This window comes from Rhamphochromis sp. 'chilingali' (assembly GCF_963969265.1).
Source record: "Rhamphochromis sp. 'chilingali' genome assembly, chromosome: 18".
NCBI lineage: Eukaryota > Metazoa > Chordata > Actinopteri > Cichliformes > Cichlidae > Rhamphochromis > Rhamphochromis sp. 'chilingali'.
The window spans coordinates 30,270,375-30,286,940 of NC_137945.1; the positions used below are offsets into that span (position 1 = coordinate 30,270,375).

General features: G+C 41.7%; 1 protein-coding gene across 1 annotated transcript in view; it reads right to left on the minus strand.

The window, feature by feature from the left end:
* rsu1 (Ras suppressor protein 1) overlaps positions 1-16,566 on the minus strand; it is a 39,427-nt gene that overhangs the window by 12,321 nt on the left and 10,540 nt on the right. Inside the window, exons 5-8 of the mRNA XM_080864187.1 lie at positions 15,036-15,154; positions 14,137-14,219; positions 13,894-14,008; positions 13,171-13,303 (exon numbers count right to left, since the gene is read on the minus strand). Of these exons, the coding sequence (XP_080720313.1) occupies positions 13,171-13,303; positions 13,894-14,008; positions 14,137-14,219; positions 15,036-15,154 (450 nt within the window). The remainder of the gene's footprint in view (positions 1-13,170; positions 13,304-13,893; positions 14,009-14,136; positions 14,220-15,035; positions 15,155-16,566) is intronic.

Genomic DNA, 16,566 nt, shown 5'->3' on the forward strand with positions numbered 1-16,566 from the left:
GGCTTAATTAATCACAGCAAAGTTCTGTATGTGTGTCTGCGTGTGCAAAGAGAATAAAAGTTGGTATTTGATTTTCTTTTTCGTACGTGTGTGTGTGTTAAAAAGTTAAAAATATCTATGTGAATATATGCGTGTATGATAAATGTGCATGAAGGCCAAAGGCCATTGATCTGATGGAGGCGTTCCTCTTGCAGCCTCCTCATCTTCAACAGAGTTGCCGAGCAATTACGTAGTATCATTTACAGTCAAGTAATGTTTGTAGAAAGGAGGAGCTGCAGTGAAAATAAGAAAAGGGAAATGCAGAGAGGGACTAAAGGCAGAGGAAAGGAGTAGAAAGTTCCTAACTAAGATTCATGAGAAACAACTAAGGTTTTTAGCCAATGGTGGAAAAGTTCTTTGCCTTTATCATTAGTTACATTTCCTGCTGACCCACCAGTCTTCTGACAGATATGTAGTGCATGTGAGTACTACTTTAATAACCATAAATTAAATAAGTAACAAATCTTTTACCTTCGTTACACAATCATAGTGGATATCTTCTGCTACCCTACACTCATCAGTTTTTAACCAGATTGGGCATGGGCCCATTTCTACTAAATTCCTCACATGTACAAAATGTGGAATTTACAAAATTAGGAATGAAATGAAATAGAACTACATAAAAATGTGCATCTATTCATATTTATACATTTTGCAGGTTAATTTGGATATTTGAATACATCTTTTTCTAAAATGAAAAATATATATGAGCTCACCCCTTCACTCTTAGCAGCATTTATTACAAATATGTCGGTTTTCTTTAATCCGACAAACTTAGAAACTTGTTCAGCAACTTCTTTTTCCATGAAAAAGTGTTTGGTGACAGTACTGACTTTACATTCACCTATACTACTTCTGCTACAGACATACTGTGACTACTCTGTAAGTGTTCTGTTCTACAGAAAGCAATGGGTATAACCTTTATTTCTGCTGCTTTTAAATTTCTTTCACTTTGAAGTTTTGAAGCTCTGACTGATTTCAGGACTGGACTTGTTGCAAAGTGGCATCCTATCATTGTACCACATTAGAGTTCAAATATTTGCATCAAAATAAAACTGCTCATCTTTATTCACCCAAATTCAGTGGCTCTCTTAGAAAAAAATTCAAAAATGTACCAAAACTTAACACAAAAATGAAATCAACATTGTACTACTTTACTCTGTGCTACAATTATGTAAAACAATCTTTACATATATATATATTTAAAATTAATCTGTTTAACGTAACAACGAAGGACCAGTGTTTATTCAAAGAGCTCAAGTCCAGAAGTGCAATTTTTGGAACTTTAGGTAAAATTGATTGCACTAGGCAATAACATATCTTTTGTTGAATATGTTTACCATTTTCCTGAAGCCATTCGATACACATCTTCGGCCAGATGGAATATGACTGCATTGGTCATTTCAATATGCCTTTGGGAGCTTGATGGATAAGCAGACATAGGCGGCTGTACAGGGTGACTTTTATGGATCAACCAGTTTCCAGAACAAATATGAGACAAAGGACTGAAAACTGTTTAGACTGTTGTGGTTAAATGCATCTATTGAGGGATGAAATAACAGCGTAAGAGAGCATAGAATGAGGTCTGTTTGGACACGGTAACAACCCTAATGGGAATTTAATTTGTTACTAATGATACTAAAGCTTAGGTCCCAATTTCTGCTAAGCCAGCTACTACATGTGGAGTAGGACAAACGCATCTGACACAGAAGAAGAGAATACATCTAAACAGGTATACATATAGAGTTGTGGTCAAAAGTCATAAAAGAACCAAACTTTGAGTCTTTTCCAAATCACTCTATCAGAGAAAAATCAGAGTTGTAGAAATAACGAGACACTCAAGAGAGCCATATTATATTCTTTACAAGTGTATGTAAACTTTTGACCACAACTGTACTTTATTTAAATTAATCTATGTATAGTCTGCATTTTTAAAAATATTTCAGAGATTCAACTTTCAAGAAAACATTATTTTTGAGAATGACAGAAAGAAAGATATTCTGAAAAATATTTAAAATGACTTTTTCCCACCACAGCAATAAGATGATAACAGCCAGATATTCATTCTATTTTCATTAGACAGAAACTGGGGGTGTGGACAGATGTGTGTGTATGTGTGCGTGTGTGCGTGCGTGTGTGTGTATGTGTGAGTGTGTTGACACGATTTGAAGAGGAAGGACATTTAGTCAGGTGTAAATAAAGCTGTGAAGAAATTAACACCTGTCAAAAGAAAGACTGCTGCTAGATGTGAATGTGTGTGTATGTGTGTCCTTCTCTTTCCCTGTTGTGCTGTTTTACAGTAATACATATTTCTTATTTACTTATTTTCACAGTCTATTCATATTGTGTCTTTCACAGTTTGGGACAGCAAACTGAAAACCAGCCATGAGTGGAGTTAAGCTTGTCCAGATGCTGAGACCAGCGTAAACCTTGTTCATCACATAAGGAGTAACTGAAGACTTAAATGAAAATAAACAGTTATCCATAATGTGGTATTTTTTCAAAGTTTAGTCACTTAGCCTCTGAATGTGGATACTGGATCAGCATGTTATATGAAATGAGCTAAATGTTCAGCATTTTTTATTATATTTTAATCCCCAATAAATCTATTTTCATACATTTTTCTCTGTTTTTGCTATCAGACCAATGGAAGGATTAGTTAACAATCACGCTCATAAAATCCTTATGTTAACACAATGACCTCTGACATAAACACCACTTACCAAAACTAACATAAGTTACGGCTTGAGCAGAATTTATTGTCACTGTACAAAGTATATGGTATAACTGGTCTGTGGGTCACTCTTGCTTTGCTGTATATCCGCCAGCCAACCACACATAAGATTGAAGTTATAACAAAAGACCATTAAAAACAACAAAAGGTTTCTACTGCAGCAACAGTCTGTGTTTTTTTATACTGTAGTTTTTGATCTTTGAAGTTTTATCTTTTTTTTTCCTCACAGTTTTCATGCATACTTTATCTGCTTCCAGCAGCATGTGGTTAGGATGTTGAACGACTCACGACAATAACGACAATACATACTTTGTGTTTTTGCAATAAGGGACTAATTGTATATTGCTTTTATTCATATACAAAAGCAAAGTGGTCTGTGAAAGAAATTCTGTTTCAAATCTTTGAGGTGATAGCTGAACTCAAATGTAAGTAGTTCTTATGAATTTCTGTTTAACTGACGTCAAACTTACAGCAGAATGACTGTCAGTTATTTCACGGTCTTTAGGTAACGAAATCTCTTTGAAGAAAAGCAACTGACTGCAAGTTGTCAAAGAAATGATCCCTGTTAGTCAAGCAACCATTTCAAAGACAAAGATTTATAGCAAAAGGTTGCAAAAATGTTGACTGTACTGTGACATCGAACCACTGTTTTCCTTAGTGTGGCTGTAGTGTTAGTGCAATATTTGCTGTATTAAAAGTGATCAAAAAATTATGAAAATGATCCAATAAAATTAAAAATCCTTACATTAATTAAATTTGTCTATTTTCCCCCCTCCTATTAAAGGTCATCATATTATGTATCTAAGAACCATTTTCAGTGAAGATGGCTTTTTTAAAATCACTTTCTGCAAGTCCTATACATGCGCCAGTAGTTGCAACTCTGTGATGCCAACTGGATCTGTTACAGAGTATCAAAAATGTGATTTTTCACTTGGGATAAATCACGAGAGGTGAAACATCTTCACAAACATAAAGCCGTCTAATTGACGTATTTTTTCACCTTGACTTCAATTGAAAGGGACACAACTCAAGCCGAATTGCGTTGGTCTGGATTAATTACAAGGCACAACTTGCACGCCTTATGCAAGGCTCCCAGTTCCTTGCTTAAGCTTTTTTAAAGAAGAAATTTTTTGTTGTGGATAAGCTTTTGGTTTGTCTGCAGGTGTACAGATGGGAGTGATTATGCTTTTATGAATGCTGACTTCAGCAGTGACAGTGATTGATTGCATAGACAGAGTTGGAGTCGACTATATAGTGCAGGTAAATGCTCCATCATCCACCCTGACCGATACAAATAATCATGATGTGCAACTGTTTATCCTAAAATACAACCCGAGCGTTCTTGGCTGGCAGAGCTGAATTATAACGGCACACATTTTAGTTATAGTCCAGGAAAAATTGCAACAATGCAATCCACCACAAATGTTTTATGGTGGATATTTTAAAAAACTGAAATGTATGAATATTTTGTTGCTGTATTGAACCGCAAGCTGTGCTCTGTTATTAATGCTTGAGATGTTTTTAAAAGTTGGCTTGATGGACATATCTTTTTTATAAGGCCCAATTTACACTGCAGACCTTCACAAACAATCAAACAATACCCTATGAGCAGTGTTGGGGAGTAACGGAAAACACGTACCGCCGTTATGTATTTAAAATACAAAATATGAGTAACTGTATTCCGTTACAGTTACCATTTAAAAAGGTGGTATTTAGAATACAGTTACTTTGTTGAAATAAATGGATTACACGGCGGTATTTTTCTGTTTCATATTGTCGCGGGTCAGGACTGTTTGGGTTTTGTTTGACAGCTATGTTCTGTTGTTCCAAGCGGCAGCGTTATGGTTGCCATGCTTACAGGGTGATGCGCGCTCTCTCTGCGACTGTGTGTTTCCTGGGTGAGAGAGCGCCGTTTTGTTGTTGTGCTAAGCTAATAGGCAGAATGCTACAGGCATAGCTCTAAAGAATGTAGCATCATGGGCAGTGTAGTCCGTGCTGCAGGGAGAATGGACCGCCATACCCGTTATGTGTCTGTGAGCGCGAGGAGGGAGAAAAAGGAGAGTGGAAAAGTACGAGTTGTCATCGAGCAGAAACAGGAGCTGGAAGCATGTAAATATAATAATAACCACTGCAGCCAAGAAGAGTGCCTGACGAGCCCAGTTGTAAGTACGCTATTAAGACTCGACTGTACACTGTGTTTTTGTTTTCCTCCGAAACAATAAGTTCCGTTGGAGCAACCTTTCAACGCCTCTCTCTGTCTCTCGCTAGCAAACTTGACCCAGAGAACAAAGTAAAGCTATTTTTCGGCTACGAGCCCGACATGGAACCCAACGTATTAGCCAGAGGACCTTAAGTAATAGTAATAAATCACATTCATGTAGTTGTAAACAGCATGATAATATATTAAGTAATCCAAAGTATTCAGAGTACTTTACTCCCATTGAGTAACGTAACGGAATACGTTACAAAATACATTTTGGGGCATGTATTCTGTAATCTGTAGTGGAATACATTTTAAAAGTAACCTTCCCAACACTGCCTATGAGCAAGTGTTTGGCAATGGTGGGAAGGGAGAACTCCCTTTTAACAGGAAAAAACCTGGAGCAGGTTCATGGAGGGGCAACTGCATACCACAAATATTAAAGTAAATTCAGGTAGTAAGTGAAGAAAAGTCAAAATAGGATAAATATGATCTTTCTAGTGCCTATCATGCTTTTGCAGCGTGTTTTCAGTTCACATAAAAAATTACTATAATCTAGACTAGAAGTACCCCTCTGTGAATCACTACCTTATGGTGGTGGAGGGGTTTGTGTGTCCCAGGGATCCCAGGGGCTATGTTGTCTGGGGGCTTTTGGCTCCTGGTAGGGTCTCCCATGGCAAATATGTCCTGGGTGAGGGACCAGACAAAGAGCGATTCAGAAGACCTTTATGAGGAAAACATTGAGGGAACAGTTTACCCTGCCCAAGATAGGGTTACCAGGGCCCCACCCTGCAGCCAGGCCCGGGGAGGGTGCCTGAGGGCGAGCGCCTGGTGGCTGGGCCTTACTCCATGGGGCCCGGCCGGGCACAGCCCGAAAAGGGGACATGGGCCCATCCTCCCGCAGGCCCACCACCGACAGGAGGTGCCGTAGGGGCCGGGTGCATTGTGTGCCAGGTGGCGGCAGCCAGGAGCAGAGGCCCAGGCGGACTGATCCCTGGCTACCAAGGCTGGCAACACCTCTCTGGTGTGGAAGGAGCCTGAGTTAGTGCGTGAGGTTGAGAGGTACCGGCTAGATATAGTGGGGCTCACCTCTACGCATGGCTTGGTCTCCTGGAGAGGGGCTGGACTCTGTCTCAGTCTGGAGTTGCCCCTGGTGAGAGGCGGCGGGCTGGGGTGGGTATTCTAATATCCCCTCGGCTTGCTGCCTGTATGTTGGGGTTCTTCCCGGTGGATGAGAGGGTTTGTTCCCTGCGCCTTAGGGTCGGGGAACGGGTCCTCACTGTCATGTGTGCTTATGCGCCGAGTGGCGGTTCAGAGTACCCAGCCTTCTTAGAGTTTCTGGGTGGGGTTCTGGAAGGTGCTCCACCTGGAGACTCTGTTGTCCTACTGGGAGCCTTCAATGCTCACGTGGGTAACGACAGCGAGACCTGGAGGGGCGTGATTCGGAGGAACGGCCTCCCTGATCTGAACCCAAGCGGTGTTTTGATATTGGACTTCTGTGCAAATCACAGTTTGGCCATAACAAACACCTTTTTCAAACATAAGAGTGTCCATAAGTGCACGTGGCACCAGAACGCTCTAGGCCGCAGGTCGATGATCGATTTTGTAATCGTATCACCACACCTGCGACCATATGTTCTTGACACTCGGGTAAAGAGAGGGGCTGAGCTGTCAACTGATCACCACCTGGTGGTGAGTTGGATCAGGTGGCGGGGGAGGATGCTGGACAGATCCGGTGCACCTAATCGCGTAATGAGGGTGTGCTGGGAACGCCTAGCAGAGGCCCCAGTCCGTGAGATTTTCAACGCACACCTCCGGCAGAGCTTCAACAGCATTCTGAGGAAGACTGGGGACATTGAGTCCGAATGGACTATGTTCAGCATCTCCATTGCCGAAGCTGCTGCATTGAGCTGCGGCTGCAAGGTGGTTGGTACCTGTCGTAGTGGTAACCCCCAAACCAAATGGTGGACACCAGAGGTGAAGGGAGCCACCAGGCTGAAGAAGGAGTCCTATCAGGCTTGGCTAGCCTGTGGGACTTCGGAGGCAGCTGACAGGTAGGAATGCGGAATGCAGCTCGGGCAGTGGCTGAAGCAAAAACTCGGGTGTGGGAGGAGTTCGGAGAGGTTATGGAAAAAGACTTTCGGACTGCCTCGAAGAGATTCTGGCAAACCGTCAGGCGTCTCAGGAGGGGAAAGCGGTGCTCTACCTGCACTGTGTAGCGCTGGCGGAGCGCTGCTGACTTCGACTGAGAAAATTGTTGGGCAGTGGAAGGAATACTTCGACGACCTCCTTAATCCCATTGACATGTCTTCCGAGGAGGAAGCAGAGTCTGGGGGTGAGGGGGATGACCCGCCAATTTCTGGGGACGAGGTCACTGAGGCAGTTAAACAACTTCTTGGTGGCAGAGCCCCTGGTGTGGATGAGGTCTGCCCCGAGTTCCTGAAGGCTCTGGACATTATAGGGCTGTCCTGGCTGACACGCCTCTACAATGTTGCGTGGAGATCAGGGGCAGTACCCCTGGACTGGCAGACCGGGGTGGTGGTCCCCATTTTTAAGAAGGGGGACCGGAGGGTGTGTTCCAACTACAGGGGGATCACACTCCTCAGCCTCCCTGGGAAAGTCTATGCCAGGGTGCTGGAAAGGAGAGTTCGTCCGCTAGTCGAACCTCAGATACAGGAGGAACAATGCAGTTTTCGTCCTGGTCGTGGAACACTGGACCAGCTCTTTATCCTCTCGAGGATACTTGAGGGTGCATGGGAGTTTGCCCAACCAGTCTACATGTGTTTTGTAGACTTGGAGAAGGCATTCAACTGTGTCCCTTGGGGTGTCCTGTGGGAGGTGCTACGGGAGTATGGGGTGTCTGGCCCATTGCTACGAGCCATTTGATCCTTATACAACCGTTGCAAGAGCTTGGTTCGCATTGCCGGCAATAAGTTGGACTCATTCCCGGTGGGTAATGGGGTCCACCAGGGCTGCCCTTTGTCACCGATTCTGTTCATAATGTTTATGGACAGGATTTCTAGGCGCAGCCAAGTGGCGGAGGACTTTCACTTCGGTGGCCTCAGAATCTAATGTCTGCTTTTCATGGATGATGTGGTACTGTTGGCTTCATCGGGTGATGGCCTCCAGCTCGCACTGGAACCCTACCCTCACCTATGGCCATGAGCTGTGGGTAGTGACCAAAAGAACGAGATCGCGGATACAAGCGGCGGAAATGAGCTTCCTCCGAAGGGTAGCTGGCCTCTCCCTTAGAGATAGGGTGAGAAGTTCAACCATCCGGGAGGGGCTCAGAGTAGAGCCCGCTGCTCCTCCACATTGAAAGGAGCCAGCTCAGGTGGTTCGGGCATCTGACAAGGATGCCTCCTGGGCGAGGTGTTCCGGGCATGTCCCACCGGGAGGAGGCCCCGGGGCAGACCCAGGACACGCTGGAGAGATTATAAGATAAGATAAGATAAGATAAGATAACCTTTATTAGTCCCACACGTGGGAAATTTGTTGAATGGTTGCAGAGTCTAATTACTGATACGTTAGTTATAAAAAATTACGAGAAGAAAAGATAAGAAAGAAAGAAACTCAGAATGAGCAGAGCTGCTGTAACAGGCTGCCGCACACGGGGGGCGCCGGAAGTCGCATATATCTCTCGGCTGGCCTGGGAACGCCTTGGTGTTCCCCCAGATAAGCTAAAGGAGGTGGCTGGGGAGAGGGAGGTCTGGGCTTCTCTGCTTAGGCTGCTGCTCACACGACCCGGCCCCGGATAAAGCGAAAGAAGATGGATGGATGGATGGATGGATAGATAGACTAGAAGTAACCACCACACAAACCAGTTCCTCAGCATCACTCCAGAGACAGAATGTGTCAATGGAAAATTGTATGAGCAATACAGATAAAAGAAGGCAGTCCTTCACATTTGTTTAAAGTGTGAAGTGAAGAAAATATCCTTGTCAAAATCACACCAAGAATCCTCAGTGCTACTTTGCATCTTTATCTGATAGAAAGACTGATTTGTGTCATTTGTTTTTATGACAAATACAGTGGTATTCTTCAGGATACTAGAAGACGCACCTATGGTAACGTTTTAAAAATCTTCGATGCCATCTTTCTCAATTTATTGTATTCACAACATTTTCAGAAAACTTGGCCCCTGACCTGGACCTAAATGTCAAAGGATTGGAAAAAGAATTTTTTGTAGATGCACGCATGGTATCTTCTTCTGTAATTAATCGCATTCAAAAGACATTCTAAAAACTTAACCTCAGATTTTGACGTTGAGGCTGAACTCATCTGTACTTTTTAGTAGATGCACCTAGTATGAATTTCAAAATCCAAAGCCGCACAGTACATTACTTTTAATAGCAACAACATATTCTAATCTGTAAAGTTAAAATAGTATTAAATGTGAATAGTGTTGTCAAATGCTGCATTGAAGTCTTGGAGGACAAGCACAGAGATAAGATCACTCTGAAGCCACAAAAATATCATTATTATTACTTTACTAGTGCCATTTTGTGCCTTGATGAACTCCAAATAATTCCTAAAATCCTACAACAGCTTGACAATTTTGTTTTACATCTGATACTACAGTTACTTTTCAGCAATTATAACAGCCTATGTACCTTGTTAATTAAAGATAAACCGATCACATTTAGTTTTTTGTTTCCCAGGAATCCCAGGAGCTATGTTGTCTGGGGGCTTTCGACCACTCGTAGGGTCTCCCATAGCATATTGGTCCTGGGTGAGGGACCAGACAAAGAGCGATACAAAAATTGCTGTGAATGAAAGACCAAGGGAACAGTTCACCTTGCTTGGGATAGTTAACAGGGCCCCGCCTTGAAGCCAGGCCTGGGGAGGGTGCCTGTGTTGGAGCGTCTGGTGGCCGGGCCTTAGTCCAAGGGGCCTGACCGGGCAAAGCCAGAAAAAAGGACATAGGCCCACCACCTGCAGGAGGCACCGCAGGGATCGGGGTGTGTGTGTGCTGGGCAGCAGCCAGGGGAGGAGAACCTGGCGGACTGATCTCTGGCAGACGGAAGAAGCCTGAGCAAGTGTGTGGGGTTGAGGAGTACCAACTAGATGTAGGTATGGGATGTAGCATGGCTTGGGCTGCGGAACCAATCTCCTGGAGAGGGGCTGGAGTCTGTCTTATTCTGGAATTGGTCTTGGTGAGAGGCAGCGGGCTGGGATGGGTATCTTAGTAGATCTTCTGAGTTCTTCCGGTGAACAAGAAGGTTTGTTCCCTGCACCTTCAGGTCGGATGCTTATGCGCTGAATGACAGTTTAGAGTACCTGACCTTCTTGGAGTCCCAAGGTAGGGTGCTATACCTGGGGACCCTGTGGTCTTACACTCATATGGGGAACGACAGTGAGACCTGGAGGGGCATGATTGGGAGGAATGACCTGCCAGGGTGGCTGGCTCCTCCCTTACAGATCAGAGTAGAGTCGTTACTCCTCCATATCGAAATAAGCCAGTTGAGGTGGTTTGGGCATCTAACAAGGATGCCTCCTCGGTGAAGTGCTCCGTGCATGTCCCACTGGGAGGAGGCCCTGGGGTAGACCCAGGACACGCTGGAGGGAGTGGCCGGGCAAAGGGAGGTCTGGGCTCCTCAGCTTAGGCTGCTGCCCCTGTGACTTGGCCCCAGATAAGCAGAAGAAGATGGATGGATGCATAGATTTAAAATCACATCATTAAATAATGGTAAGACTTCTTTGAAGAGTTATGTAGGGATGGGGGTCAAATAGATGTTTGGTTTGGAACTATTAAAGTTAGTTCAGAGAGGGAAAAAGAAAAAGAGGGAAAAAGAAAAAATCTGAAACTACTGCAGTTGCTGTACTCCTGCTACATCGATGAGAATACTGTAATAACTTTTTTTAAAATATACACATTTTCTTTTTAAAGAATTTCATGAAGGCATTAGCCATGTATTCCTTTAGAACTAAATGAATCAAAGAAAGAGACAGAGGGAATGGCACTTCCATGCCTGAGAAACTATTATTATGCTGAACAATTGATCCCCGTACTGCACTGGTGTAACAGAGGCTATAAAGCCAAGTGGAAGGAACTAGAATTTAGAATGTCATCTAATGTCATTTAGAATGTCAACAGGGAAGCTGCTGTTGTGTTATCTGTTGTTATCTGTGTTCTGTTGTTATCTGCTGTGTTGTTTCACCCACTTTGTGATCCTGTCATTGATTTAATAATCAACTAGCTCTAAGACGGATCAACAAGCTCTAACGAAGAAAAGTTCACTTTGTTGATGCTCCCATCCACCACCGTTTGTTTTACACTGCGAAAATCAACAGTAAAGCTAAAGAACCAATGCTACATTAAAAAATGCATAAGAACTGTAAACTCAGCTTGATACGATGTTTAAATTAGACAGCTCGTTGAAGGCTGAAGGCAGCCATCCCACTTTCTGTCGCAGTGATAAATGGTTATAATGCATAATTTCCGTATAATGCAAAATATTTTAATCCTGGTCAAAAAAGGCTTAAAACCCACGTTTCTGTCTTTAGTTTATAAAAACTGAGGGATAATCATGATCTTGAACAGAAGGACTTTTCAGCTGCAACCATGTATGTGGTATCCGAAAAAGATAAAACATATATCAAAATCATCAGTTAAGAAATATAATTACGGGCATTGTAAGGATGCAGCTCTGTGATTAAAGCAGAACTGTTACAGCCAACATTAGACTCAAAATGTTTTGTCATTTTAAATTAGGCTTTTGTTGCACCATAAATAATACCATCAAAAAATCTGTATGAAAAACTGACCCAAGCTAAGAATGATAGTGTCATATTAAAAAACATGGAAAAAAGGAGGAAAAGGACTATCCTCTGAGGACTAGAAGGAATTATGTAACTTTCAACACTGACTCAGTAACAATGAGTCTGTATGGAAGCTTATGTTGTCCCGATAGTGGAGCATTACATATCACGGTGTATTATGGTGAGTGGTCTGATCAGAGAAATGTATTCTACCAAATACAGAGAGATCCCTCAAGAAATTCGCCACAGAAAAAGTGTGTTCTAAGGCCATTTCCACATTAACATGAACACTATATGAGGCATTATATTTTATACTCTAGACTCCCACATTGCTGCCTTTTTAGAGTACCACATAAATCTGAGGCAAACTCAACATACCCATGATGTTTACTTATCTTGTCTAACACATTCCAACACACACCTTTGTTTGACTGCACCAAAAGAATAAAAAGCTGCTCAAAGGCCATAGAACTATGGATTAATTAAATCTAAAAACACAAAACAAAAACAAAAAAACAAACATTCCCTGAGTTCCCATTGATGCTTTTGAGGGAAAGATAACGCTTGATACATTATGTAAAACTATCTGCACACTGGAGCCTACATCTTGTACTGATGGGGAGATCATGGTCCAGTGAAATGATAGGTCAGTATGTTGATCAGATATTACAATGGATACAACATACTATGGCAACGGCAAAGCCTGACTTTACATTTTCAAGCCCTGCATCTTGCGCGTCTTCTTGTTTCATTTTTACTGGAGACCACAATGTTTGTATTTCCACCATCAGCCTTCTCGATTGGTCTTTTGGTAATTAGTTCACTAGTAATGACTTTAAAATGCATATTAAAAATAATTAAAATAATAAAATAATAAAAATCAAGACATTTAAGTGCTGAAGAAAAATATTTTGTGTGTGGGTCAAAAAAAAAAAAAAAGAGTTCAAATCAGACAAAGTGTGACATTTGTATGCACTACTCTATATCTTCACGGTGCTATAACAAATCTCACAGAAGTATGCAAACATATAGTGGAATGGAATTTGTTTGAGACATGGTCTTTTTGTCTCTCTCGCCCACAGCCACACAGTGCAGGGATCAGTTCCAGAGCATGCCTCAGAGCAGCAGTTTGAAGCATTCACACAGAGGATTTGCAGCATGTCCTGCTGCTTGGAACAAAGAATTAATAGCAGTCTTCTGCTTTCCAGTGCAGACTCTAACTTTCTTCTCCGCCAAAGTACCCTTTGCGTGTGTGTGTGTGTGTGTGTATATATATATATATATATATATATATATATATATATATATATATATATATATATATATATATATATATATATATATATATATATATACATATATATTACTGCGACAAAGAATGCAAGCATTGCAGATAAACATATACATTTGTGTGTGTGTAACTTGTAATACTTACTATTTATAGGTCTCGGAACGAACATATTCAAAAACATGGGAGACTCCTAGCTGGAACTGGTCTGCAATGGGAGTAACCCAAGGATTATTCTCTGCTTTAAACACCTGTTTAGGGCCAGTCAGATCCAGATTACCTGTAGACAAGAGGACATACAAACATGCCATTGAAGCATTTTCTCATATGTCTGATGTTTATCTTGTATTCTGCAAACTAATCACATTTACAAAGTTAGATGCAGCTTGCTATACAGCTTCAGAGCCATCAGGTTGAGGGCTTTGATCATGGGAATTGCAGTGCTAATTAGGAAGAGTACAGTACTGCTCTAACAGTTCACCCACCCAGATTTATTCAGTTGGTAGAGAAACTCAGCTCTTGCCTTTATATATGCTTAAGACCCTTTAAAAAGGAAATGTGATGACAAAGAACACAGCTTTTCTCACCAGATTTCTATTTTAAACATAAACACTCAGTTTTAACAGATGAATGTATTTGGATCACAGTGATGATTTAATAATACGTTTTTAGGGCAAAGAGCCAGTCCCCATAATGTAAAGCATTCAGTTTTAGGAAAAAAGACTTTGATTAGGTCTGCGTTAAGTTTGGGTTAGGCTAAGAGATAGGTCCAGGATTTCAGCATCGGTCAGCAGGCAAACTCTCCAGGAAATACACATACAGTAAATCAATATGCTATTCTCTAAAGAGTTGTTTGTATGTGGGCAGTACCAAGTTCCGGGGGCAGAACGGTCAGTCTGTTGCCCTGGATGTGAAGCTCTTTGAGATGAGCTAAATCCCCAATCTCCTTAGGCAGCGAGATCAGATCATTATCTCTAAGACTCAACTAAAGAGAAAAAATACACAAAGCAAAAAGAGGATGCGTTCACTTATTAAACAAGATCACATGCTTACATTGATTTAAAATTCAAATAGGACTTGATTATTCCAAGACTTCTATTCATATTGACTTACTATTTGCAGCTTCGTCAGCTTCCCAATGTCAGCTGGAAGGACCTCAAAGTCATTGTCACTCAAATAAAGAGCTCGCAGAGTTGCTGGAAAACAGAGATCCCTGTTACTTTGTATCCGTGTGCAATGATGGTGGAGAACAACACAACAGCCTAATCAATCAAGAGCAAACTCAGCAACATCATCAACATAAGTTAGCAAGAGACAGGGTGAGTTTCCAAAGTTTCCAAATTAGGCACCTAGTTGTTTATGGAAGGCAAAATATTAAAAAGCTTAACTAAACAAGACCCCGTCCGTCCGTGCAATCTGCGACAGGTTCGCAATTTTGGCCCCATAGGCTGTATTATTGTAGGGTATACCTTAAAATATAAAACGCCTTGAGGCGACTGTTGTTGTGATTTGGCGCTACATGAGTAACACTGAATTGAATTGAATATAGCTTCACTGCCACAAGAATGGGATAAACTAAAATAATTCTATAACTCTTTGAGACTTTGGAAATTATTTTGGGCAGACTCTATGATTTTGAACTTTTGTGTGTGTGTGTGTATGGACGGATATTAATGGGGACCAAAAATTAGTAGTTTACTATACTTGTGGGGACAAACAGCCCTCGTGGGGACCGAAATCCCAGTCCCCACGAGTTTGAAGAACTGTGGTTTTAGTGTCAGGGTTACAATTAGGTTATGGTTAGGTTTAGGGTAAGGGTCAGGGTTAGGCCTTCATTTTTGATGGTTAGGGTTAGGGTAAGGGGCTAGGGAAAGCATTATGTCAACGAGATGTCCCCACAAGGGTATAAATACACAGTGTGTGTGTGTGTGTGTGTGTGTGTGTGTGTGTGTGTGTGTGTGTGTGTGTGTGTGTGTGTGTGTGTGTGTGTGTGTGTCTTCATGCACACTAACTGAGGTAAAAGAAATTCCCTGGAAGACAGTTCTGGTTCAGGTTGTTATAGGTGAGGTCCAACACCTCCAGAGCAGGCAATGACCCAAATCCTCGGGGCAAGGTACTCAGGCGGTTCATCCTGTGCTCCAAAAAACACAAAACCCATATCATGCATTACATAAAAACAATACACCAACTTCAGCTGTTCGCAGTTTCTGTTTCGAATTTAGGCAATGACTAAATTACTTATTGTGCATCATAACACAATAACATCAACAGAATGTTGAAATCTGAAAAATGTCAAATCTGTGTGTGCAAGGGACAAGGCTGAAAATTAATATAGAATCCTCATCTTTGGGAAGGTTGGCGGTTCGATCCCTGGCTCCCCCAGTCTGCATGCCAATTATCCTCGGGCAAGATATTAACCCCATGTTGCTCACACACAGTATCAGGCAAAAGTATACATACCACCTACTAACATTTTGTTAAATGTCTCTTTGAAAGTTGCACCTTGACCAAGAGTCAGATACCCTCTCTATGTCCAAGAAACTTCTTAAAACTTTCCTTTTTGCTTAAGCATATAATTAGAGCTGGATCAGGTGACTGCTACAAAATGTAATAATTGGTTGCGGCATATGGCTGCTCCGCTCTAAGCCATGTTCTGCCAGAATTAAAGATTTTAAGCTTAAGTATTCCATTCATCAAGATCTGATGCATCACAGATCCCCAACCTAAATAGGACACACACTTCACAGCAATCACCATAGCTATTCTACTTTAGAAACGGGTACAGGTAGAAATGGAGGCTGCAATGCTACTGCTTTTGTTGGTTGTTGAAATTCAAACATTGGACATTTGATTGGGATCAGCATACACTCTGATTTACCATTCTTCTGGATTCTTCACTGTTGGCAAACTGTTAACATGCTGTCTTTGAGTCCACGTTGAATCAGCAGCAGTGGATAGTTTTTTTAACCTGTAGTTTGCATTTTACTGTCATGTTCTTGTGTTTTCATGCAGCAATAATAAAAGCTCTTTCAAATCGTAACTCATCAATATTTATAGACTACTTCAAGATCTCTCTCCTCCCTGCACAAACTGAATCCAGCTGATCGTAGTCTATGTGAACAAAAGGGGCAGTTTTTTTTTCTCTTTACACTATGTGGACACAGTCTAAGGAGCTTGAAAAGAAAGATGACCGGACTTCTTTAAGTTTCTCTCATTTGAAGAGCTTCTTCAGTTCTACAAGAAATTAGCGGATGTTCCCAGATTTAAGCACTATTGGGAGCATCCCCAAGAAGGTCATGGACCCCCTTTTGATCCTCTACCTCATAGGTGTCAAACTCTGGCCCTACCAAATTACTATTAGAGCTGGCCTACTGGTATTATACAGCTAATATATACAGTATATTGTTTAGTACTAAGCTTTGCTTGTTCCATTTTCAGTTTTTCAGCAAAACGTGTTTGAGTCCATAAGAAAAGATTCATTCTTATATCTGGAGGAAGATTTTTTTTTTCAATAAATATTAATGTTAGCCCACGACTTTGTTC